We start from the raw sequence: 26,823 nt of genomic DNA, 5'->3' as shown, positions 1-26,823 counted from the left end.
CCGGGACCGGAGTAATAATCATTTCTTGTTTGCTTCTACTGTGTCTGTAGCTTTCTGGAAAATATTTTCTAATTTTTTGATCTGATCTTCTAATTTTTTCATTTCCTGTCTAGACCTCCTGGCTTTTGAACTGCAAAAACAAATAATATGTCCTTAAATAAAAGCTTTGAATGCTTCCCATCTAATACCAGGAGATGTTTCAGAATGATTAATTTCAAAATACAGATCAATTTGTTTATTCATATATTCTATAAACTCTGGATCCCGAAGCCATCCTATCTGAAAGCGCCATCTAGGGGGTTCATTATGAATTTTGTAGTTTTGTATGATAAGGATACTGCTGCATGATCAGAGATGACTATGCTGTGATACAATCTGTTATTTTGTTAAGCAGTTTGCCGATACAAGAAAATAATCAATACGTGAGTATGTCTGATGCATACCAGAGTAACATAAATATGATACTGCTGCTGGGTTAAGATCCCTCCAAACATCTGATAAATTAAGGTCTTTCATAAATTCCTGTATCAACTTCCTAGCTTTAGTATGCGTTTTATCAATCCCTGTGGAACGATCTTTGGTAGGATCTAGTACACAATTCATATCCCCCGCTATAAGATAGTATCCAGGCAAACTAGCAGTTAGCAAACACAAATCATTAAAAAAAATTGGGGTTGTCATCATTTGGACCATTTACATTAATTAAATTGATCTTTTCTGAAAAAAAAAATGGTACACTGTAGCATAATATATCTTCCTAATGGATCTTTAGTTACCTTCTGAACCTGTATTGGGACTGATTTATGATTTAAAGTCATTACTCCCCTTGCATTAGAAGTGTGACAGGCAGCAAAAACTTGCCCTTGCCATCTCCGATGAATCCTTATTGTCTCACTTTTTACCATGTGAGTTTCCTGAAGGAAAAACTACTTGCGCCTGTAATTGTTTGATCCTGTCCATTACCTGTTTTTTTTTTTTTTTTTTTTTTACCTCTACAATTCCAGGTAAAAAATTTCACATTCTTTGTCTCCACCATAATCTTTTACATTTCCTATTAGGAGGCACATTCCCTTTTATAGACACACATACCTTAAAGGACAAGTTCAGTATTTTACACTTAAAGCCCTGTTTACAGATCGTTTCTGATGAAATAGAACGGTCAAGATTTAAATTTGGACACATGCTGCTGTCCCGAGAATTTTAGGTTTCTTTCGCTTTTTAACTTGATTCAAGCGAGCTCGTGTGAGCTCGTAGTTGAACGATTTCATCCTCCGCTCCAGAGATGTGTTCCTTGGCCTCTTTCACTCGCTCCTTCACCTCTTTGATTGCTGACATAACACCGTCGATTTTACTTGTAACTCGCTTGTCCATTTCTTTAAAGACTTGTAAAACATCTGCATTGCTGGGGTTCAACTCTGTTACTTTCGTAGATTCACTGTCGTCATCCTCCTCTATCTCTCTTAGTTTGTCCACGTGATCAGAATCTTGCGACTTAATCTTTGTGTATTAATTAACTAAAGATGTGATAAAGTTTTAAGTGAGTTTGAAGGATTTTTTTACTCAAACAATATAGGAGGGTCGTTAATACGCGTCTTCTCAATAGCACTCCATAACCAGAAATACATTTTTCACTACTGTAAAGTGTTGTGACTGGCAGATCGGTGCGATTTGTAGTTGATTATTTAAAAAAAAAAAGATCAGTAATTAATACTAATCAGTACTTGATGTAGTTAAGATAATTCTTAAAGAAATGATGGGCCAGTTTTCTCTTCTCTTCAAGTTTCCCTTGAGTCCGGTATGAGTCATATTCGTTTTGTGCCCGATGTGTCTGGTGACCAATAGAAAGTCCCTTGCATGAAGCAACTAACAGTTTTCCAAGTGCATCGATGAAGAACTCTGTGGGAAAAATGAAAGAAAAGGAGAATTTAAGAATTAAAAAGTCGAAGAATTAAATGTGCTAGGAATCAATCAATGAAGATGTTTTACTGATGTAAAATTTTGTATGTTTACCTGTGTGTCCAACTCTTTTAAGGAATGGGTCAAAGCCAATTCTTCGCACCGCTTCAGTCCTCGCCAAGAAATAATTAACAACGCCATCTACTAAAAAGCATTCATTATATCCAGAAAGTGGCTGATGAAACCCTCCATTAATACGCTTTAAACATCCACCTTCTTCTTCATCTCCCTCATCATACTCGAGAATGAAATGGAACTGCTCCCCTGAGACCTCACCACCAAGCTAACAAGAGAAAAAGAGCTTGTTTAACAGTGCTGTAGTGCTCCAAGATCTTTCACCCCTCTAAAGAATATAATTCCATACTTACAACATCTAGTTCTGGATTCGCTTCCATAATCTCCACAAAACTCTCGACCCTTGTCTCTTTCAAGAACAAGTAGTCATCATCAACCCACAGGAAGTATTTAGTTCTGACTTGGGACAGAGCCAGATTTCTGCCTGCAAACCAGCCCTGCGGTACCAAATAATCATCAACAGTCATTAGTTCCCAGGTAATCTACGCTTAAAATCCAAGATGTGTGAAATATAGCATTAGATCAATTGAAGTGTTGGGGCAGAAGTGTGTACCTGTGCAGGAGGCATGATGTAGTGCTCAATGTTGTTTCCAGACACATTTTCAGGCTTCAGGCTGTCATCTGCAACAATGATCTTGATATTTGGGTAAAACTTCCGGATACTCTGGATGAGGACGTTCAGCTCCTTATACCTCAGAAATGTCTTGGTAATTATGGTGACTTGTGAGTTAATATCTGAATTGCAAAAGAGAGAGAAGTAGGTGCATTTCATTAGCAGGTTTTACAAACTTTATAGATGTGTAGGTATATTTGATATAACAAGCATATCTGATGCCATGGTAGCATGCTGTTTTGTAGTGTTTTAATTAGTGGGTTGTGGTCTTACCTTTTCCTGGGTCATAAAGAACAGGAACTGATGGTCTCCTAATCAAGATTGGAAATATGGCCACATGGTCCTCAAAAGAGAAACGAACTAAGGAAAGAAGATGTAACACAGGTTTAATAAAGTTGATTATTTAATTTACACTATTTAGTTAAATGATTTTCCCTTAATAAAAGTCGATAAGAGATAATTAAGATTAAGAATATTAAGAAAAAAAAGAATTTATTCTAGAATAAATTCTCAGCGATCAACCAATGAGAGCTCTCTGTCATTAACGTCATGGGTGTTAACGAGCATGCGCGCGATGACAGAAGAGACGAGCTTGATTGAGGAGCAGACGCAATCCGATCGTCGTGATCCAATTTATATATATCTGAGGTTCAAAATCTTTGCAAAAAGTATTGAGAAATTGAGATTCAGTTGATTTGATGCATTTTGAACAAGAAGCCGACTGAATAGAGGAAAAAATTATACTAGGTGAGTCAGTATCATATAATTAGTGATATAAAAAAGACTAATACTTCATAATAGGATAGAATTACTGCTACTAAACATTAAATTAGTTGCTGTGGACTGGTTATTTTCTTTGAAATTGTATTTTGATCCGAGTAGTAATAAATGTCTAAAGTAAACCGCATGGTCATTGTACATTGCAGTTCACGGGCGCCATTTAACGATCACGCACGAGGTGCGCGAGTGAGAGCGCGCATGGCCATTGTACATTGCAGTTCATCTACGCCATTTTACGATCACACGCGAGGTGCGCCCGAGTGAGAGCAAAAGAAAAATCGATCATAAAGGTAAATTAGTTAATCAGTTATGTGAAGAAAAATATATTTTTATGTTACTGTTTATGTGATTACTTCAGATTGAGCGGTCATAGTGAACCGCATGGTTATTATTTGTTCATTTCAGAGTTCAGCGTCACCATTGTTGGTCACGTGTTTGAATGAAAGAGAGCTAGTGATTCAGAGGTAAACGAATGTAATCATATTAGTTCATGAAGGAATTGTAATTGTGTATTAGATGTTATTCTGGATCTTAGACGTGGAACTTATTTTGAAATGTACTAAATGAATGTTTAGTACATTTCAGTACTATGTTCAGTACTATGCCAGCAGTTTAGTACTATGCCAGCAGCCATATCTCCCTGTAGCCCAAGACTGGTTGCCCACTGAAGCTAAGCAGGGCTGAGCCTGGTTAGTACCTGGATGGGAGACCTCCTGGGAAAAACCAGGTTGCTGCTGGAAGAGGTCTTAGTGAGGCCAGCAGGGGGCGCTCACCCTGTGGTCTGTGTGGGTCCTAATGCCCCAGTATAGTGACGGGGACACTATACTGCCAAAAGAGCACCGTCCTTCGGATGAGACGTTAAACCGAGGTCCTGACTCTCTGTGGTCATTAAAAATCCCAGGATGTCTTTCGAAAGAGTAGGGGTGTAACCCTGGCATCCTGGCCAAATTTGCCCCTTGGCCTCTGTCTATCATGGCCTCCTAATCATCCCCATATACTGATTGGCTTCATCACTGTCTCCTCTCCACCAGTAGCTGGTGTGTGGTGGGCGTTCTGGCGCAATATGGCTGCCGTCGCATCATCCAAGTGGATGCTGCACATTGGTGGTGGTTGAGGAGATTCCCCCTTCTATGTAAAGCGCTTTGAGGTCTCAGAAAAAGCGCTATATAAAATGTAACAAATTATTATTAAATTATGTTCTGGTCTGTGATCAGGCCAGGTTTTTTTTCTCTCCTTTGTTTTTCTTCTTCTTTTATCTTTTCTTTTCCTTCTTGATTCGTGAAGACCTACTACACAACCTTCTGTACATCCTGTTGACTGCGAGTTTGATGGCGAGCCAATCCAGTTTGTAGAAAAGAAGACATCACGTGGTGGAGAGGAGGCTCGATATCCTTTCCTTGAGTTTCCACTGAAACTCGTTGAAGCACGACAAAATTCGATTTAAAGAACTTTCTTTTTCTTTCTTTTTTGAGGGTGTATGGTCAACTACCACCCAGATTTGAGAGACCATTTAACTTTTCATGAGAGACACTTGATGACCGTTTGAGAGAGAGATTATACTCTTTTAGTGATACCTTATTTGTTTATTTTATTTTTGTCTTATGTGTTAAACTGACTATGTGGGTACATATTTGAACACACCGACAAGAGTGCACTCGAGGTGGAAATTTACTGTCAGTTGTATTGTCTATTGTTGTGATCCTGTCATTTATTTTATTTTATTTACTTTCTATTTTCTTTCCAAATCAAATTTAAACTAATTATATTTCTAAATTACTCGTGTCTGTCTGTTGCTTCTTATGCTAACCCGCCGTCTCCATAGCGATACCTAGTTCTTCTGACGGGATTCTAATTCTTATCTGTATTATAATAATAAAGTAAAAAGTTAATTAATTACTGCTGTAATCCAAACGAGTGCTACATAAACTTTGGCGAGCCAGCCAGGAGACGGCGCTGTTGCAGAGAACTAACAGCTACACATTTGATTTTCCTTTCCTTTCATCTTTTGCTTTTAAGCAAGCGACGATAATGGAGATTATTGAAGCTGAAGGGATTATTATCCCAAACTCCGTAATAGTCAGTGGTTTAACAGACACTGAGAGCGATGACGAATTGTTTGATGTTCTGAAACGACACGGGTCATTTGCTAAAACCGTGCGTATCGACGACAAAGAATCCGAGTTTTACCACAACATGATTGTCGAGTACAACAGTAATCAAGCGTTGCAATCACTTGAACCAAACACCTCAGAGTGTTTTCAGGAAAATGCCCCAGGCCTGGAAACGAGGTAGATTACGACATTTGGCTTTCTAGTGTCGAATTCATTTTGAAAGATCCCTCTTTGTCCGATTTGCATGCGTCTAGGCGAATACTAGACAGTCTTTTACCACCTGCGGCGGATGTTATAAAGCATCTGAATCCTGAATCTCCTCCTTCCGCTTACCTCCAGCTGTTGGACTCCGCTTTCGGGGCTGTGGAGGACGGGAACGAACTGTTAGCGAAATTCATGAACACGTTGCAGGATGCGGGTGAAAGGCCATCTACTTATCTGTACAGGTTACAGTCAGCTTTAAGTGCAACTGTCAAAAGAGATGGTATTGTCCGAGCAGAGGCAGATAAGCATCTCCTAAAGCAGTTTTGCAGGGGCTGCTGGGATAATGACTTAATCGCCGAACTACGACTAGAGCAAAAGCGAAACAATCCTCCTTCCTTTGCACAGCTTCTCCTTATGCTTCGTACAGAGGAGGATAGACATACTGCGAAAGCAACTTGAATGAAGCAACACCTTGGGTCTTCTAAGCAGAGAGCGTTTATGCACTCTCAGAAAGCGTGGGTTTCTGCTGAGTTAGAACAAGACGAAGCTCCTAGAGTGAGCCCTCTTGAAACTGAAACGCGAGAGTTAAAGAAGCAGATTGTCAAGCTTCAGAGTCAGCTAGCTAATCTTGCAGTCCGACCTAAACATCCAAAGAGAACTCCGTCGCGAGAGGTAGCCAAAAAGCCTGCACCACCTGATCAAAGGAAGTCAGGGGCTGCTGCGAGTGTATCTCCGGTCAACAAGAAGTCAACTGATAGGCCTAGGCCGTGGTACTGTTTCACATGTGGTGAGGATGGCCACATTGCATCGTCCTGTAGTTCTGAGCCAAATCCCGAGCTTGTTGCTACTAAACGTAGGCTGTTAAGGGAGAAACAGTTACAGTGGGAGTCACAGAATCCCTCCCCTAGCTCTGATTTAAACTAGAAGCAGTCGTGGGACATACAGGAACTGAATCTAAGTCGAGTGGTCCCATTATAAATCGTGTCTTCAAGAAATGCCAAACTCCTAGGAAGCGAAGTGCAAACCTACCTAAGGGCTTAGTTGGTGCTAGATGTGTTGCCGAAGTCAGCATAGCTGGTAAAAAATGTCATTGTCTACTCGACACTGGATCGCAGGTCACAACTGTGCCTAAGTCTTTTTATGAACAACACCTATCAGAGCACCCGATTAACCCTCTTGACGATATATTAGAGGTAGAAGGCGCAAATGGGTTGTCCGTTCCGTACGAGGGTTACGTAAAGGTAGACATCACGTTCCCTGAAGAGTTTTTGGGTATGACTATTGAAGTGGACACGGTAGCTTTAGTTGTTCCAGATGTGAAGTCTCACGCTCAGCCGTTGATCTTAATAGGTACCAACACTCTTGACATCCTTTATGAGCAGCAGTTACAGGCAGAATCCCCGAAGCACCAGCCATCTCTATTTGGGTATAGAGTGGTTTTGAAAACCCTTGAAACAAGGCGAAAGCAGAACACGAGTGGCATTCTGGGTCATGTGAGATTAAGAGGAAACGTACCGGAGGTCATGTCCCCTGGTCAAACTGTCGTAGTGAAGGGCTCGGTTGCAGTATCAGGTGGGATAGATAAGCGTGTAGTGGTAGAACACCCGTCCGATTCCTCCTTGCCTGGTGGTGTGTTTGTGAAGCGCTGCTTACTTACCCCTTCTAGTAGTCAGTCTGTCTTGTTGCCTGTGGTACTAAAAAACGAAACCGAGCATGATATAGCCATTCCCCCACGATGCATAATAGCAGAGCTGCATGCAGTTGAGTCCGTGCTTCCTCAGTCGAGTGTTTCCCCGGCTAGTGAGCACTTACCTACTCAGGAATCCAATTTCGCCGTGAATTTTGGTGAGTCCCCATTGTCTCAAGAATGGCGGGATCGCATCTCAGAAAAACTCAGAGAAATGTCTGATGTTTTCAGTCAGCACGATCTAGATTTTGGGCATACACAAAAAGTGAAACATCGTATACAACTTAATGATGAAACTCCCTTTAAACATAGGGCGCGACCGATCCATCCGCACGATCTGGAAGCCGTCCGCAAACATCTGCGCGATCTTCTTGCGAGTAACGTTATCCGAGAGTCTGAGTCATCCTTTTCTTCACCTATCGTAGTAGTGCGGAAGAAAAACGGGGATGTACGGTTGTGCATAGACTATAGGAAGTTAAACCTACAAACCGTTAAAGACGCATATGCATTACCCAATCTCGAGGAGACGTTCTCCGCTTTAACCGGATCGAAATGGTTTTCGGTACTTGACTTGAAATCTGGGTATTACCAGATAGAGGTGGAAGAAGCAGACAAACCTAAAACCGCCTTTGTCTGTCCCCTGGGGTTTTGGGAGTTTAATCGCATGCCTCAGGGGGTCACTAATGCCCCAAGTACTTTTCAGAGATTGATGGAGAAGTGTATGGAGGATATCAATCTCAGAGAAGTACTTGTCTTCCTGGATGATCTGATTATATTTTCTGAAACCTTGGAAGAGCATGAGAGACGGCTGTTAAAAGTTATTTCTCGGCTCAAAGAGTATGGGCTAAAACTAGCCCCTGAGAAATGTAAATTCTTTCAGACTTCCGTTCGTTATTTAGGGTACATTGTGTCTGAGCGCGGCGTTGAGACTGATCCGGAGAAAATACAAGCCTTAAAAACCTGGCCGAGTCCCAAAAACCTTAAGGAATTGAGGTCGTTTTTGGGCTTTTCGGGCTATTACCGCCGATTTATTAAGGATTACTCTAGGGTCGTGAAACCACTCACCGACTTGACTGTAGGGTATCCGCCGACTAGGAAAAGTGTTAAACGGAGTGAGAGTAAGGGTCCATACCATAACCCTAAAGAGTCGTTCGGAGACCGTTGGACGCCACTTTGTGAAGAAGCGTTTCGGTCTGTTATCGACAACCTAACTACTGCGCCTGTGTTGGGCTTTGCTAACCCTAGACTTACCTACTTCCTGCATACAGATGCCAGCACCAAGGGATTAGGAGCAGCCCTGTATCAGGAACAGGAAGGGAGGATGCGAGTCATTGCATATGCAAGTAGAGGGTTGTCCCGCAGTGAGTCCCATTACCCGGCGCATAAGCTTGAGTTTCTTGCCCTTAAATGGGCAGTAACTGAAAAGTTTAGGGATTATCTGTATGGTAGCCAATTCACCGTCGTTACAGACAGCAACCCTCTAACGTATGTTCTAACCACGGCGAGACTAGATGCGACTAGCTACCGGTGGCTCGCTGCCCTTTCCACTTTTTCATTTAAGTTACAGTACAGAGCAGGCAAGCTAAATGCTGATGCTGATGGTCTATCAAGGCGACCGCAGGAACAGTTGCCCGAAAATCCTTTATCTCAAAAAGAGTACGAACGAATTCAACAGTTTATGCAGAATCATCTCACGGAAGCTGCAGATTCTTGTAACACCGCAATTGACGTAGTTCAAGCTATATGTGAGAAACATCTGGTCAGACAGTCAACGGACGTTGGGTCTGGTGCTGCTTTTGTTGAATCTCTTGCACTTTACCCTGATGCTGTACCTGATAGTTACGAACAAGAAGGTGATTTAGAGGGGTTACCTGTTGTATCTTACCTGTCAGGGAACCTCTGTGACGAGCAAAGGGCAGATCCAGTCATTCGGGAAGTAGTGTCTTTCTTAGAGTCGGGAGAAAAGCCTCCACCAACAGTCAGGAGGGAACTCCCAGATCTTCCTTTCTTTTTAAGAGAGTGGAACCGTCTTGAGTTAAAAGATGGGGTGCTTTATCGGAAGCGGCAGGTAGAGGAATTAGTTACTTACCAACTCGTGCTACCTGAGAAACTGAGGCCCTCCGTATTGAGCAGTTTGCATGACAGTATGGGTCATATGGGGGTAGAGAGAACTCTAGATTTGGTAAGGTCTCGTTTTTATTGGCCTAAGATGGCTGCGAAAGTAGAACAAAAGATCAGGACATGCTGTCATTGTGTGAGGAGGAAATCATTGCCTCAAAAAGCTGCACCGTTGGTTAATATCCAGGCCACAAGACCTTTAGAGTTGGTCTGTATGGATTTTCTCTCATTAGAGCCAGACAAAAGTAATACGAGAGACATCTTGGTAATCACTGATTTCTTTACCAAATATGCTGTGGCAGTCCCCACACCCAACCAAAAGGCAAGAACGGTAGCGAAATGTCTTTGGGAAAATTTTGTTGTGCACTATGGGTTCCCCGAGCGTCTTCATAGCGATCAGGGCCGAGATTTTGAATCACGCACCATCAAAGAGCTCTGTGAAATGGCAGGTGTTAAGAAATCCCGGACAACCCCTTATCATCCCAGGGGAAATCCTGTCGAACGTTTCAATTGGACCTTGCTCAGTATGTTAGGTACCTTAGAAGAAAAGGACAAGGTTCGTTGGAGAGATTTTGTAAAACCCTTAGCTCATGCGTACAATTGCACGAAACATGAGGTCACTGGGTTCACTCCCTACGAATTGATGTTTGGACGTCAACCCAGGTTACCTGTCGACCTTGCGTTTGGGTTGCCGTATCAAGATGGTCCGTGGCAGTCTCATTCCGAGTACGTTAAGCATCTGAAAACCAATCTGAAGGAGAGTTATCTACTTGCGTCACGTGGTATGTCAAAAAGTGCAGAAAGAAACAAAGCTAGGTTTGACAAATCCGTAACTCATTGCTCTTTGGAGATTGGTGATCGAGTGTTGGTGAGGAACGTTAGGCTACGCGGGAAACATAAGTTAGCAGACAAGTGGGAGTCTGAGGTGTATGTTGTGGTGAGTCAGGCAGCTGAATTGCCAGTTTATACTGTTCGTCCCGAGAGAAAGGACGGTCCTCTGCGTACTCTTCACAGAGATCTGTTGCTGCCGTGTGGGTTTTTTACCGTCTCCCGAAGTTGAACCAACCGCTCTAAACAAATCCATTTCGAGACCTCGAACACGACAGAATCCTAAGGTTCTGTTAATTGATGACACTTCTCTCTCTGATTCCGACGAAGGAAATTCGTATTGTGAGTACAGCCATACTCCAAGTATAGAGACAGCACATTTCTCCACAGTTCATGATATCTGTATGGAAAGAGAGACAGTAAACACTGATTCTGCTGATAACTCGGCAGAACAAACTTTCCCTATCGGCGAAACCTTGCAGGGCGACCAGAGTAATAATTTATTTATGGAAGCCTTACCAGTTGATAAACCTGGTGAATACTTACCTGTAGACACACTCGATGAGCACTTACCTCTTAATGTTTCCGGCACCCTTGGACAAAGTAATTTACCTGGTAAGGGCCAAGTCGAAGCCGTAATGGGTAGTTCAGTTGATGAAGTTGAAGTAACCAGTGTTGTTGAAAGTTCAGATGTTCCTGAAAGAGAAGAACAACAATCAGAAGATGAGATGGACACCTTACCGAGGCGTTCCGTTAGACAGAGAGGAGAACCAGAGCGACTTACTTATTTTCAACCGGGAAACCCATTAATATATGTGGTCCAATCTTTGTTCCAAGGTCTGAATTCGGCTTTTGTTAAATCTCTTGGTGGAGATGAAAATCTGAATATCCTTCCCTTGCTGCCCAATGGTTTACACGGTGTGGTCACCAGTCAGCCGAGCATAACATGCAAAGGGACTTGCATGAATTTAGGAGGGGAGAATGTAACACAGGTTTAATAAAGTTGATTATTTAATTTACACAATTTAGTTAAATGATTTTCCCTTAATAAAAGTCGATAAGAGATAATTAAGATTAAGAATATTAAGAAAAAAATGAATTTATTCTAGAATAAATTCTCAGCGATCAACCAATGAGAGCTCTCTGTCATTAACGTCATGGGTGTTAACGAGCATGCGCGCGATGACAGAAGAGACGAGCTTGATTGAGGAGCAGACGCAATCCGATCGTCGTGATCCAATTTATATCTGAGGTTCAAAATCTTTGCAAAAAGTATTGAGAAATTGAGATTCAGTTGATTTGATGCATTTTGAACAAGAAGCCGACTGAATAGAGGAAAAAATTATACTAGGTGAGTCAGTATCATATAATTAGTGATATAAAAAAGACTAATACTTCATAATAGGATAGAATTACTGCTACTAAACATTAAATTAGTTGCTGTGGACTGGTTATTTTCTTTGAAATTGTATTTTGATCCGAGTAGTAATAAATGTCTAAAGTGAACCGCATGGTCATTGTACATTGCAGTTCACGGGCGCCATTTAACGATCACGCACGAGGTGCGCGAGTGAGAGCGCGCATGGCCATTGTACATTGCAGTTCATCGACGCCATTTTACGATCACACGCGAGGTGCGCCTGAGTGAGAGCAAAAGAAAAATCGATCATAAAGGTAAATTAGTTAATTAGTTATGTGAAGAAAAAGATATTTGTATGTTACTGTTTATGTGATTACTTCAGATTGAGCGGTCATAGTGAACCGCATGGTTATTATTTGTTCATTTCAGAGTTCAGCGTCACCATTGTTGGTCACGTGTTTGAATGAAAGAGAGCTAGTGATTCAGAGGTAAACGAATGTAATCATATTAGTTCATGAAGAAATTGTAATTGTGTATTAGATGTTATTCTGGATCTTAGACGTGGAACTTATTTTGAAATGTACTAAATGAATGTTCTGGTCTGTGATCAGGCCAGGTTTTTTTTCTCTCCTTTGTTTTTCTTCTTTTTTCTTTTCTTTTCCTTCTTGATTCGTGAAGACCTACTACACGACCTTCTGTACATCCTGTTGACTGCGAGTTTGATGGCGAGCCAATCCAGTTTGTAGAAAAGAAGACATCACGTGGTGGAGAGGAGGCTCGATATCCTTTCCTTGAGTTTCCACTGAAACTCGTTGAAGCACGACAAAATTCGATTTAAAGAACTTTCTCTTTCTTTCTTTTTTGAGGGTGTATGGTCAACTACCACCCAGATTTGAGAGACCATTTAACTTTTCATGAGAGACACTTGAAGACCGTTTGAGAGAGAGATTATACTCTTTTAGTGATACCTTATTTGTTTATTTTATTTTTGTCTTATGTGTTAAACTGACTATGTGGGTACATATTTGAACACACCGACAAGAGTGCCCTCGAGGTGGAAATTTACTGTCAGTTGTATTGTCTATTGTTGTGATCCTGTCATTTATTTTATTTACTTTCTATTTTCTTTCCAAATCAAATTTAAACTAATTATATTTCTAAATTACTCGTGTCTGTCTGTTGCTTCTTATGCTAACCCGCCGTCTCCATAGCGATACCTAGTTCTTCTGACGGGATTCTAATTCTTATCTGTATTATAATAATAAAGTAAAAAGTTAATTAATTACTGCTGTAATCCAAACGAGTGCTACAAAGACATTTACTATAATTCCATTTGGCCACATTCACAGAACAGAACAGAAAAGAGAAAAACAAGAACTACAACTGACTTCCAGCCACAGCCATAGATGAAATCAACTGAAGATAAAACAAGACATTGAATATGAGTAAATCACTCGCACGTGTGACTAAATCTTCACTCTGGGCGACTAAACATTGTCTATCATTAGACATTGGCATAAATAAATTCCTTGATTTTACTTGCCAGTGTGTATGTTAGAGGCTAAGTACAAGTTTAGCATAGATATATTTTCACTCGTTGAACACTGACTGAGTGCTTGAGAGTTTCGCTCTGTCAAGCGATCTGTACTATTTCAATGCAACTCAATGGATGGATGCGCAGAGTACCGTAAACTCTAGTGCGAAGGCGCATGACTTGCCGTTGATCATTTGGAATTATTCTGCTTTTAGGAACAAGCAGAAGATATGCCGGTTTCTCCGGTAGTGGGTCGGAACTAATGCGCAAAGGGCAATCTCATTGGCTTGTGCTCAACCCTGTTTTGATTTTAGCAAATCAGTTCGAGTGAACACAGAAAACTGAAAATGATTTAATATTCATGAACCCAGCGGCTCATCAATCCTTTGCACCCAATCCACAAAAAAAAAAAAGTGCTTTGTATATTGTTGTTAGTAGTAGAATTAGTAGTAATATTATTATTATTATCTTTTAATACTAGTATTATCTATTACTATTATTTAAAAACAAAACAAAAAAACACTGAATGACTAATATCTTAACCCTCTGATGGTCTTAATTTATGTCTACACTGGTGTTTTTTGGGGTCTCCAGAGACCCCAGACAATAACATTTAATTTTGTAACAAGATAATAGTTTTTTTTTTTACAAATGTAATTTTATTCTGTTTGTTAATGTTTTTACTCAACATTTGTGCAGTTTTTGGAGAATTTATGATATCTTTTAAATTTCTATAAATAAATAAATAAATATTTATTTAAATAAGCTTTTTACAAAAAAACAGCATTTGATGTAAAATTCACTTTATAAAAGACCCAGATTTCTAACTTTCATTCATGGGGATAACATGGATCATTTTAAATGGTTTAATGTAACATTTATGCCCATTTTTTGGAAAATGCAGTAAAAAAAAAAAAAAAAAAAATCACTTTAACCACTAGATGGCCATAGAGCTCCACTATATGCTATTTACTATTTGACTAACTGAAAGATATCTTTTCACAAGTTGGATTCAGTTAGATTCATATCTAAATATTATAAAATCACAATTATAACAAAAATAAAATATTTTTGTCAAAGTTTAGCATTTTTCTGTACTGAACCCCCCCTCCCCCCCCATAATTTTGACAAATAATAGCCCTACAAATGTTCCTGTGTGTGTGTGTGCATGTGTGTGTGCGTGTGTGTGTGTGTGTGTGTGTGTGTGTGTGTGTGTGAGTGAGTGTGCACATTTTCAATGTGTCAGTGTCACCAATTTATTTTTGTGGTGGTACTGCATTTTGGATGATTTTATTTGACAAATGATAAGAGAACAGTTTTTATAGTCTCAAAAATGTATTCCTCTATATGTGTGTGTGTGTGTGTGTGTGTGTGTGTGTGTGTGTGTGTGTGTGTGTGTGTGTGTGTGTGTGCGCGCGTGTTGTGAGCAAAATAATTTAGCATTGTGGATGTTTTTTGCATTGGTGGGAGTGTGCCACTTTATTTGTGCCATTTCTGTCGATGTGTTCTGCGTTGTTTCTGATTTTGATGATGAATTTTGTCTATTTTGATTGCGGGGTCTCTGAAGACCACGAGTGTCACAATTTTTGTCACGCTAACATAAAAACAGATATCATTCCAATTTAATTTTTTTTTTTGTAGATCTAGAAAGTGTGGAGAGCCGTAGAAGTTTTCATACCATTTGGACAAAGGGAAATTTTTTTTTAATTTGAGCAAAAGTCATTCGGGGTTAAAAAGACCCCGTAAACCATCAGAGGGTTAAGCACCACCACCAGTCCTAAATTCAGTTAAAATGACAAATATTGCACTTATGGTGTTCCTGGTCAAAAATGACCGGCCTATAAAAAACTAGCTTATAAATCACTTGTTATGCTATATTATCACCCAATATTGGGTTCAATCTTTTTGTCAACTTGTTCTTTCACTTAGGACTGGTTTTATATTTCTATTTGCATCTGATTAATCATAGGCCTCATTTATCTGAGAGAAAGCATCTAATTTTTTGAGTAAAAAAAACACATTTATGAATAATTTTCACAATATTAAATAAAATATGAAAAGAATTTGCACTGTTGATCACACTAGTCTACTTTAATGTTTCACCAGGAAGTTTGTTTTGAAAAACTTTTATTTTGTACAAAATGGCACATAGTCACCACTTGTGGTGTTCCCGGTCAAAAATGGCCTTCCATTGAAAGTAAATGGGAGAGACTGAAAATAAGAAAGAAATTTAGTTTTCAGGAGCATGTTATGTTCATGTATACATAATGTGCATGTGTGCTTGCAAACATTGAGCCCTTGGACCTGTGCATGTGTGGATACATGCATAAACATGCTACACACACACACGTTGAAACACACTATTTTGAGTGTTACACAATTTTTCACCGAGAGAAACTTGATCCTACCCTGAACTGCATCTGACATTACCACACACACACATTTTTTATAGGCTTATAGTTTTTATAAGCTGGTCATTTTTTTTTTTTTTTTTTTTTGCCATAAAATGGAATAAATATAAAATATACAATATAGGCTGGTCATTTTTGACCGGCCCATCACCACAAGTGTGACTCTGTGCCATGAATAATACGCAGTGTGTATTATTAAGCTGGTTCCCTTACCCAGGTCTGATGTTCTGAGTCGGTAGATAGTGCTGGTGTAAGTCACTCTGGACAGCAGATCATTGAGTTGTGTGAGGCTGCTAGATGAGATGCTCAGTTCACTCTGACCCTGTCCATCCACCTGCTCTCCATCCAGAACATCCTCTACTGAGAGCACTCCACTCTTCACACTCAAAGACACCTGCAGACATCATTGTGTTTAATGCAAACGGAAGTTTAGATTAAAGGGATACTCCACTTTTTTCGGAAATAAGCTCATTTTACAACTCCCCCAGAGTTAAACAGTTGAGTTTTACCGTTTTAGAATCCATTCAGCCGAACTCCGGGTCTGACGGTACCACTTTTAGCATAGCTTAGCACAGATCATTGATTCTGATGAGTCCAGTAGCATTTCTTTCAAAATGACCAAAGAGTTTAAATATTTTTCCTATTTAAAACTTGACTCTTCTGTAGTTAAACCGTGTACTAAGATCGACGGAAAATGAAAAGTTGCGATTTTCTAAGCCTATATGGCTAGGAACTACTCTCATTCCAGCGTAATAATCAAGGAACTGTGTGGCTGTACCATGGGTGCAGCAGGCGTAATGATATGACGCAGCGCCTGAAAATAGTCCCCAGCTCGGTAACTTCTTCCAACGTGACCGGGACTAAGTTTGTCTAACCTATTAGACCTATTTTCAGGCGCTGCGTCATATCATTACGCCTGCTGCACTCATGGTACGGCCGCACAGTTCCTTGATTATTACGCCGGAATGAGAGTAGTTCCTAGTCATATAGGTTTAGAAAATCGCAACTTTTCATTTTCCGTCGATCTTAGTACACGGTTTAACTACAGAAGAGTCAAGTTTTAAATAGGAAAAATATTGAAACTCTTTGGTCATTTTGAAAGAAATGCTACTGGACTCATCAGAATCAATGATCTGTGCTAAGCTATGCTAAAAGTGGTACCCTCAGACCCGGAGTTCGGCTGAATGGATTCTAAAACGGTAAAACTCAACTGTTTAACTCTGGGGGAGATGTAAAATGAGCATATTTCCGAAAAAAGTGGAGTATCCCTTTAAGAATGGAATCTGAATTCACCCGTCTCAAGATTTTGCATCAACATGCATTTAACGCTTAACAAATAGTATTTAATGGTGAAACAGGATTCTAATGTGCATGCATAATGAATGAATACCTTGTACAAGGCAATTACCTACAAATTAACCTATAAAAAAATTAATAAAAAAAATTAAAATACAAAAGGGAATTGGAAGATTAAACCAACCTTGTATGCCTCACTCTTGATTGTTGTTACACTTCTTGCTTGTGTTTGAAGAGCGAGAGCTGAAATTATAATATAAAACAATTCACTTAAATGCAGTGTATGGTGATTTGCTTAAAAAAAAAAAAAAAAAAAATGTTATGCTGTTAGGGATGCACCGATATGAAAATTTTGGCCGATACCGATAACCTTTAATTCTTTACATTTGAAAGCAGATATATCTAAATTCAAATTTTGATAGAGCCTGATAACAAAAACAAAAAGCTTACCATTTAAAACCATTTCCCAAACACTTCAACATAAATCATACACATTCAATAGAGTAGCCCAGTTTGAACCAGTGTAAGATTCCTTAACTTTTTTAAATAAATTTTACATTCCTATGGCCAACATTCTTTATTAAAAAATGGTAAAACTTTATAATAAGGTTTAATTTAGTTAGCATTAGTTAACGTGAACCAAAAAATTTATGAACAGTACTTCTACAGCATTTATTAATTTTAGTTAATGTTAATCTCAACTATACTCAAAGAATTTACAACTATATTTACAACTATATATATATATATATATATATATTATAGTTTTTATGTTTTGCATTGCAATTGAGTGCGCGCGCTGAAGCTGAAGAGAATGAGCACTGGGAAACTGAACACCAGGGCAGAACCCTGACAGCTTTACAGACAGATGTCAGTGCAAGCACTGCAACTGAAACATTTACGGTTCCTCCTGAACCAAAACAACGAGTTTATGCTGCCTCCATGCATTACTACAGTAATTTGGAAGAGATGTAAACCCGTGATGTTATATTCTAAGCGGTTTTGAGAATTTATGCTTTTAAATGGCAACACCATCAACGCTGAAATGAAACTGCAGCCGTCAGGTGCAGGTCAGTTCTCTTTCATTTGTTTTATGTTCATTGTTATTGTAATTTTATGCGTTTTGAGACATGAGGAGGTAATTAAACACCGTCTCTCCTGACGCTTTTGTTTGATCCCTGCTGTGCTAGTTCATGTGTTTTGAAGGAGGCGTGGCTTTGTAGAGCACTCTGAAGGGAGGGTGGGATCTTATGCTTTCAAAGCTAACTCACTATTAGCTGTAACATTTTTAAAGGTATATTATGTTACTGCTAAACAGCATACAGGGTGAGGTTGTGAACAACAGGGTGAACAACAATCCTTGGGACAGATTTACTTAAAGACACACTTAAGTAAATAGTAAGCTATTTACTTAGCGCCACCCTCTGGTAGGCGCTACAGATGCCTTTAGTCAAGGACAAATAGACTCAAGGACAGCTTTTTCCCCAGAGCTATAGTTACACTGAACACACATATGCACTGAACACACGGATCCATTGACATTTTACCTAGCACAATATGTTTATTTATGCATCATATTTTTGTGTAATCTCCATTTCTTTATACCTTCAGTTTAGTACAGTCTTGTATTTGTCCAAATATCATTTTGACAAACTGTGGCAACTCATTCTATGTTCTTTTCTTTATTCTTTGTCTTAGCTTAAACATTTTAAATTGTACATTACTTGGTATTATGTATATTTTTATTTAATTATGTTTTATATGTACCATGCACCTTATGCAGAAGCTCTTCAATTTCATTGTATCTTGTGTACAATGACAATAAAGAAATTCTATTCTATTCTATTAACAGGGCAAAAATACCTGTCAGTCACAAAAATCCATGCTTTTTTAGCGCTAATTTTTCACCGCGTGTCTTTAGTAAATCTTGACAGTAGTTTTTTAATGCCAAAAGAGGGTTTGAACTGGCACAAGCCGTTAATAAATCTGGCTCCTATAGACACAACTTAACAGGAAAGCTATACTGACCTGGTATTAAACTTTTCTGCAGAGGTGCTACATTGAAACTGGTAGGATATTGGAGAGGAGAGTTTGCCTTGGCGATAAGAATTTCTTCGTTTGTCTTCATCCTGAGAAAAACCCAAGAAGAAAATAGTACTATGTTATAAAAGTTTATAAGTGGCTCCCAAAAATAATGTACCTCAAAACAACAAAGATACGCAGTGTGTATTTCACGAGTTCACACTTAGGATACACCATATTAAACGGAGTAAAGATTATGCGTATTTGGCGTGCTGTCCGGAGGAGGCTTTTTTTTTTCTCTGTATTTTTGATCAAATAAATGCAGGCTTGATGAGCAGAAGAAACTTCTTTGAAAAACATTAAAAATAGTAATGTTTACAAACTTTTGGCCTGTACTTTACATATATAGGCCTTGCCTACACCTCTTAACTCGTTGATTGGGTTGATTAACTGAGTGTGCTCCACTCGTGTTTAATTAGGTTTGATTATCTGAACGTGCTCCTCCCGAACTTTGTTAATAAAACATAATTTAACATGACACTGTGGTGCTGTTTTACAGGATTTTGGGTGAGGTGTAGAAAAAACCCCAGTTCAACCTGAGTTTAGGGATGGGGAAATGAAGCCTCATGAATCACTGAGGCTTTCCCCTGACTGTTCATGGAAAAGATTCAAAGCTTCGAGAGTGTCGAGAACAGCGCCGAGAGCAGCGCCATCTGGTGCTTATTTAAAATAAAGCAGCCAGAAGCCTGTGTTAGAAGCTCTGGCAGATGAAGCAACCACAACACACTCCATAGTTTCAATGTTATGTGTACAAATAAAAACCTTACATGTTTGTGTTTGATTTGTTCATTAAATAAATTATTTTACCCATTAAAGTGTGACAATTAAAATATAAAATGAGCTTATATGATTCAATAAGATCTAATGTAGTCTCTCTCTCTCTCTCTCTCTCTCTCTCTCTCTCTCTCTCTCTCTCTCTCTCTCTCTCTCTCTCCACACACACAATGAATAAGGACATTGTCTGATAGGATCATCTGTTATTAAATGTGCTTATGACACTTGTTACTGATAGTGCTTAATCAACTGTAGGAATGACAGAAAGTTGATAAAGTTTTTAATTATTTTTATATTTTTGGATGTTGCCATTGCTCTAAATACAAACCCTTCACCAAACACCAACACCCCTCTCCCCTAATCCCACCCTAAACCCCAATACCAACACCAAATTATCTAAAATCACCAAAAAGTGCAAAGATTTTACAAAAACAAAAAGACACAACAACAAAAAATAATAGCCTAAGTAGCGAAAAATACATTTTGCTTATTTAAATGTAATATATTGTTTAACTTTCAAAGTAGGCTACAGCACTCTCCTCACAAACACATCAACCAGACTGAGGCAACGACTCGTTAAATACGATCTGGAGTTCGAGCCTTCTGACACCCAAAGTGAAACGCGCACGTGACTGGAGTAAAAAGGCTTGTTCGGCTTCATACAGCTCTGCGCAGACCGAACGTGACTGTGACATATGCCATCAAAGTACCGCGAGAGCATTTCGAGAGTAGCCGGAGAACTCAGCCAGCGCAGCTTCTCAAGAGCGGCTGCACCAGAGCCCGTCTACGGAGAGCCTTGGCACTTCCTATTAGCCCCATTGTATCAATCTTGGTTGCAGTTCCATTAGAATTCCACTGGAGGTGATCACGGGCGAGTGCAGACTGAATGGGAGTCTATGGGGCTAGACGGCTAAATGTGTCTCTTTCACCCGATTGCCGTTGAGAAATCTCAAATTTTATTGTAGGTTTTGCAAGTTCAACATGGGTTATAGGTCGAAAATGGAATGAACGAGTACTTATGTCCTTTCGATTTCTTACAGGTTGAGTTGTTGTTGCCCATAACACGCTAGCATTCTGCTAATGAACGCTGATTGGTCAGTGAAGGACTGATTACGACCAGAGATACCGCTTGATGGCATCGTGGCATCCGAAGCGGGACCAGAAACAAACAAAACAAAAACTCTTCTAGCACGTGTATTTACCTGTGTCAGCTGTGTTGTCGATGCCTCGAGAGAAAAGAAAGTGCAGAGCACGAAAGCACCAAAGTGACTGAAGGATTGCCGTAAAGCAGTATCTCTGGTCGTACGATGTGTATGACGTCATTGACATTTTAAAAGACTTTTTAAAGCAAATAAGTGACTCTAAAAAATCTAACACCCAGCAATGTGTAATTTCTTTGCATCTCCTTTCGAATACAACATTCAAATTACTAGACAAAAAATGATATCCTGAGAAAAGTGGATTTTGATGGGTATAGCGCCATAGACCTCCATTCATTCTGCACTCGCCTGCGTATAGACTGTATAGACTCCACTTCATTAATAGTAGCATTTATGTTGAACTTTATTCTTGTTCAAACAGACGCTGTATGAAGCAGTGTATAAAGTAGGCCTATTGAATGAAAATGTTTCTGAAACATCTGTGTATTATTTGGCCAATATTACATTTATTTCACTTCAGCTGTGGTAAAGTACGCGAACACCACGTGAGCGGTCACTACGGGAACCAGAAAGTGTCCGACTTCACGTCTCCGTTTGCAGCTCCTCCCCGCCTGCACGCGGCTACTCTCGCCGATCGGTTACATCCAGCCGCAGCCGATGTCGAACACACCTAATGTTTCGCTTGTGTGATACGCGCATCGAAGCTTCAGTGTCATATGTAACATCACTACCTGAGTTTATGTTGATTGAACGCCTGTGCTCTGCGCTCAATGATGTCATCCAGTTGATCTTCTGGCGCAAATTGCTTGGTGAGTTCATCTCCTTCACAAGTAACATTTGGCCTGGGCGAAGATCCAAAGATATGGTACCCGGTTATACTATAAACATAACAAAAATACCCCAGGTTAGGTAGACCATCTTAACCAGATCTACTTAATATAACTAGCAACATTTTATTGACCGTTTACCTTGAGACCGTGTCTTGCCCAGGACTGGCACTGTTGAACAGAATAAAGTCAACAGATGTAGTTACTTTGATAAATAAGTCCTTTGACTTTAACCACATTTACACTGCTGTTCAAAAGTTTGGGATCGGTAAGACTTTTAAGTTTTTAAAAGAAGTCTCGTATGCTTACCATGGCTGCATTTATTTTATAAAAAATACAACAAACAAACAAAAAAGTAATTTTGTGAAATATCATTACAATTTAAAATAACTTTTCTATGTGAATATATTTTAAAATGTAATTAATTCCTGTGATGCAAAGCTGAATTTTCAGCATCATTACTCCAGTCACACTGTGGTTATCTCATAGCCTGACTACGTCAGACTTCGTACTTCCGCTCAATTTCAGTTCGCTTCTGTACTCAGTCTGAGATGGCGACCTATCTCTCAAGGTGTGTTCGACATCGGCTGCGGCTGGATGTAACCGATCGGCGAGAGTAGCCGCGTGCAGGCGGGGAGGAGCTGCAAACGGAGACGTGAAGTCGGACACTTTCTGGTTCTCGTAGTGACCGCTCACGTGGTGTTTGCATACTTTACCACAGCTGAAGTGAAATAAATGCAATATTTGCCAAATAATACACAGATGTTTCAGAGACATTTTCATTCAATACTTTAAATGTACTGCTTCATACAGCGTCTGTTTGAACAAGAATAAAGTTCAACATAAGCTATACTATCAATGAAGTGGAGTCTACGTTTTTTAATCAGTTTTAATTTGATAAACATGACACAATATAACATCGCAACTACATGAAAATAGTGTTTACTGTTATCAAAAACTGATTTGTGAGCTTTAGAGGAACTAAAGGTGTTCGAATAAACACGAAACACACGTGATCGTTGTCATGCGGTGAATCCGGCCAATCGTGGAACAGCTGTGTCGTCATCAGCCCTCCTGCAGCCCAGTGCAGCCGCTCTTGAGAAGCTGCGCTGGCTGAGTTCTCCGGCTACTCCCGAATCGCTCTCGCGGTACTTTGATGGCATACGTCACAGTCACGTGGCGTCGGCGCTGTATCAAGTCGGACAAAATTTCTAACCGGCATGCACTGCTTCAAGTCAGCCGCCGATCGGTCTGCGCAGAGCTGCATGAAGTCGAACAAGCCTTCAGTTTTCCTCCGGCCTGAAAACAGCCGGCCAATCAACGAACAGAGGGCGGGCTGAGAGCCGTGACGTATAGACGCTGATTGTACCGTGGATGCGTAGATTTACTTCACATAATCTGCAAAAGTCGTTCACAGCCATGTTCACTCCGGTATTTCGCTCGATGGTTTTGTTTTCGTATCATACATGTGTTTACAGTGGAAGTTCGATGCGGCTAAGCAGGCGCATAACACACGTCATAACCAAACGTTATGTGATTGGCTTACGGGTAACCAATGATTTTAAACTTCAGACAAGGATTAGGGTTAGAGTAGACAAACTAAACTGAAACATACCTGGCTATCCACATAAACTGGCTTCATGGTATAGGCCCCAGAACAAAATAAAATAAATTAATATTCAGCAAGGATGCATTAAATTGATCAAAAGTTACAGTAAAGACATTTATAATGTTACAAAATATTCTATTTCAAATAAATGAAATAGAACTTTCTATTCATCAAAGAGTCCTGAAATGTTTTTTTTTACACAACTGTTTTCAAGATTGATAATAATAATGAATGTTTTTTTAAAGTATCAAATCACCCACTTCACATGGTACTGAAAACTTGAGTAATGATGCTGAAAATTCAGCTTTGCATTACAGGAATAAATTACATTTTAAAATATATTCAAATAGAAAACAGTTATTTAAAATTGTCATAATATTTCAGAATATTACGGGATATATTTTTTTTATACCAAATAAATGCAGCCTTGGTGAGCATAAGTCTTCTTTTAAAATTTAAAAATCTTACCAATCCCAAACTTTTGAACGGCTGTGTATGTCAAAGGTTTTTTTTTTTTTTTTGTGCATCATTTCCATTCAAACTGCAATTTCATCAAAATATGCAAAAAGTGAGTATATTATTTAATTGTATTCAGTATACATAAAATGATATGATGCTATGAATTTAATGATGTTAAATAATGCTTATAATAATGCTATGATATTAATGAAGTTTAACCATTTTATTTTGAGAACAAATCATTTGAGATGTGGTGGAAGTTATGTTGAACTTGAAATATTCATGACTTTAAGAATAAGAATGACAAAATTAGACAATAATACCCTAGTGAAAAAACGAATACCAAAATGTATACATTTATTTGTATACATTTATACATTTATTTCATACTTGTACTACAAATCTATTAACATATTTACTGACATATCGCTTGAGACTTTGATATAGGCTAAATATTATAATTAAACTTTATTTGGAGTACTTTTTTATTGCACAATGCACATTTCTTAATATTAAGCCTAAAAAGTGTTTTAATATGACTTATTATTATTATACCTTTATTGTCATTGCATGGTATACAACGAAACTTGACATCTCTCATAGAAAACAAACTGTATTCATCCATATTACCCACATATACCAACATACATAAAAACAATAAAAATAGCTTAAAGTGACTTGTGCATGTTATTTGAACAATATTGCATACATGTCCGTTCAAAATGATTGAAGCAGCTGTGGGACTATTAGTAAGGATAGTATGATCTCTGTATAATATCAGTCGTTAAATGCAAAATATTTAAAGTGTATCCAAAATATGCCATGGTTCCACTTTAGCACAGTAAAATAAACTTAAGTATATCTTTAGTTGGACCTCCCAGCACTATTTCTGGATAACTAAAGGGCATTAAGTACAAAATTAGTTGTTCCAATTTAGCAGACTTTATGTATTTCAATTACCTGTATATACCAACAGTACAAAAGCAAGGTATTTATATTATTTACATAAATATGTAAATGTATTTGTAGTATACTTAGCATAAAATATTATTTCAAATACATTTTGGTATATTTATTGTTCACTAGGGTAGTTGTGCATGTGCACTGCAGTACATCCACTGTTTGACATTATAGGCAAATCAAATAAGAGTTTGAGTGTGTGAAAACTTTGTTTTAAGGAAATTTGTTCTCAGGGCTGAAAGTGTCCATAGTTAAAGAAACACCCTGTTACTATAAACACCATTTTTGCTCTGAAATCAGTGTAAATCATATTGAGAATTTTCTAAATAAAAAGAAATCAATCTCATTAAGTCTGACATCACGGTTTCCAGGTCCAAACGTGCTATCGGATGTCAAAAGCAAACAACAAACGGTGCTAATAGACACTCAAGGTATGCTGTACTATGTATACTACTGAAAAATCATGACCCTATAACTGTTATCTCCATACTGAAATATCAGATGGCTAGACAGTGATTCATCTTTTATAAATCGTTAAAATATTGGTGTCTGGGATGCCATCATCCCGGAGATTGGAATGTACACTGAGTTTTTAAAACAATATCTTGAATGTGTGAAATTAATAAATAGTGGTTATAAATGACTGTTAAGATCGTATTCTCATTTGAAATGAGTTGAGGCTTGAACTCGAAAACAGTGTTCATTATGTCACGACTTAAAGTGGAAGTGGATTCAGACTCAGAGAAAAAAGGACTGTATATTTACCGGGGTGCTGATATGCTTTTCATGACTTTCAACATGAAGAAAATGATCAGAATCGAACCAAGCAGGAAACATTTAAATAGGATGTTGAGCGTACACGGCATAATGAGAAATGATCTGAAAAAAAGAACAGACACATCAGTTACACGCATCTGACACAGGAACATCACAACATTTCAATGACAACTAAAAACACAAACTGAATGTGAGGCTGGAATGACATGAAAGTGAGTAAATGATTTACATTTTTGGGTGACCTAACTTAAGTTAGTGTTATAGCTGACTAGCTTTCAGATACTACTGCGTCATGTAAACAGGACAGACACACTTTTCTAAGCTGTGATGAAAGCCATTAGACAAATCATTCTACGTAAGTACACACACATCTTTGCCATTAGTAAACAGTCATGAGAATCATACATGGAAACCCGGCAAAAGTGAGATCTACTTACCATAGATCGCCTGGTTCTGAAGCGCAATATGGCGGTCTTCTCGTTCTCACGCATGCGCTGTTTAGTGAACTAAAAAAATAAAAAAAATAAAAACTTTATATATATAATATATATATCTATATATATCTATATATCTATATATATAGATATATATAGATATATCCCCTGCAAATATATATATATATATATATATATATTAAAACCATAAAATAATCGCTGCTTCTTCTTACGAGCATATCCGGGAAATCTTCCTCCTTGTCCAGTTGGAATAGAGCCGATCACTTTAAACTGCACCACCAAGCTAGGAATTATTGATCATTGTATCAAATTTCTTTGAACCACTAAGATTCACATTGAACATTAATGCATTTACAAAATGGAGTGGAAAATCTGCAGGGAGTAATAAGGACAAATGGCAAACCATTATGAGCAGAAGAACCCTAAGAGAAAGACTTCTTTATCTCTCTTCAAGTGGCCACATCATATTCTGATTCTGAATGATTCTCAGTTCCTTTACCAAGCTTTCAAGTCTCATGTTCTTGATTCAGTGGCAGAAAAAGTAAAGAAAAATATTATTAATTGTCTTACAAAAAGTTGTAAAACGAAAAAATTTCACCTGATTACATTTTTTAGGTTGTGCTCATAAATGTCAAATAAATCAAAGAAGTTATTAAAGAAGTTCCTGTCGTACTGAGTTTGTGAAAAGATGTAAGTATTAGACAACTGTTTTACGATAGAATCTAGTGATGCAAACTACTCAACTAT

At 38.6% G+C, this 26,823-nt stretch overlaps 1 protein-coding gene across 1 annotated transcript; it reads right to left on the bottom strand.

Moving 5' to 3' along the window:
* Positions 1-26,101, bottom strand: LOC309509384 (beta-1,4 N-acetylgalactosaminyltransferase 1-like). The gene is made up of 12 exons (XM_082184034.1): positions 26,059-26,101; positions 25,610-25,723; positions 21,958-21,987; positions 21,721-21,867; positions 19,002-19,102; positions 17,158-17,216; positions 15,891-16,071; positions 2,918-3,004; positions 2,585-2,766; positions 2,325-2,468; positions 2,011-2,239; positions 1-1,896 (listed from the first exon to the last, which is right to left on the bottom strand). Exons 2-12 carry the CDS (start codon positions 25,708-25,710, stop codon positions 1,715-1,717), a joined length of 1,443 nt encoding a protein of 480 aa, XP_082040160.1. The 5' UTR covers positions 25,711-25,723; positions 26,059-26,101; the 3' UTR covers positions 1-1,714.
* Between the last annotated feature and the right edge of the window lie 722 nt (positions 26,102-26,823).

Source organism: Leuciscus leuciscus (assembly GCF_965113295.1).
Source record: "Leuciscus leuciscus genome assembly, chromosome: 1".
Classification (NCBI taxonomy): Eukaryota; Metazoa; Chordata; class Actinopteri; order Cypriniformes; family Leuciscidae; genus Leuciscus; species Leuciscus leuciscus.
This window is presented reverse-complemented; position numbering and strand designations above follow the sequence as displayed.

What these genes read in the sequence shown, in the direction of transcription:
- LOC309509384 (XM_082184034.1), bottom strand. Translation starts at nt 25,710, where the DNA reads ATGCCGTGTACGCTCAACATCCTATTTAAATGTTTCCTGCTTGGTTCG. An exon ending in ACATCATGCCTCCTGCACAG is followed by an intron (nt 2,469 to 2,584) that starts GTACACACTTCT and finishes TTGGTACCGCAG; the next exon opens with GGCTGGTTTGCAGGCAGAAA. An exon ending in TAAAAGAGTTGGACACACAG is followed by an intron (nt 1,897 to 2,010) that starts GTAAACATACAA and finishes TTTTTCCCACAG; the next exon opens with AGTTCTTCATCGATGCACTT.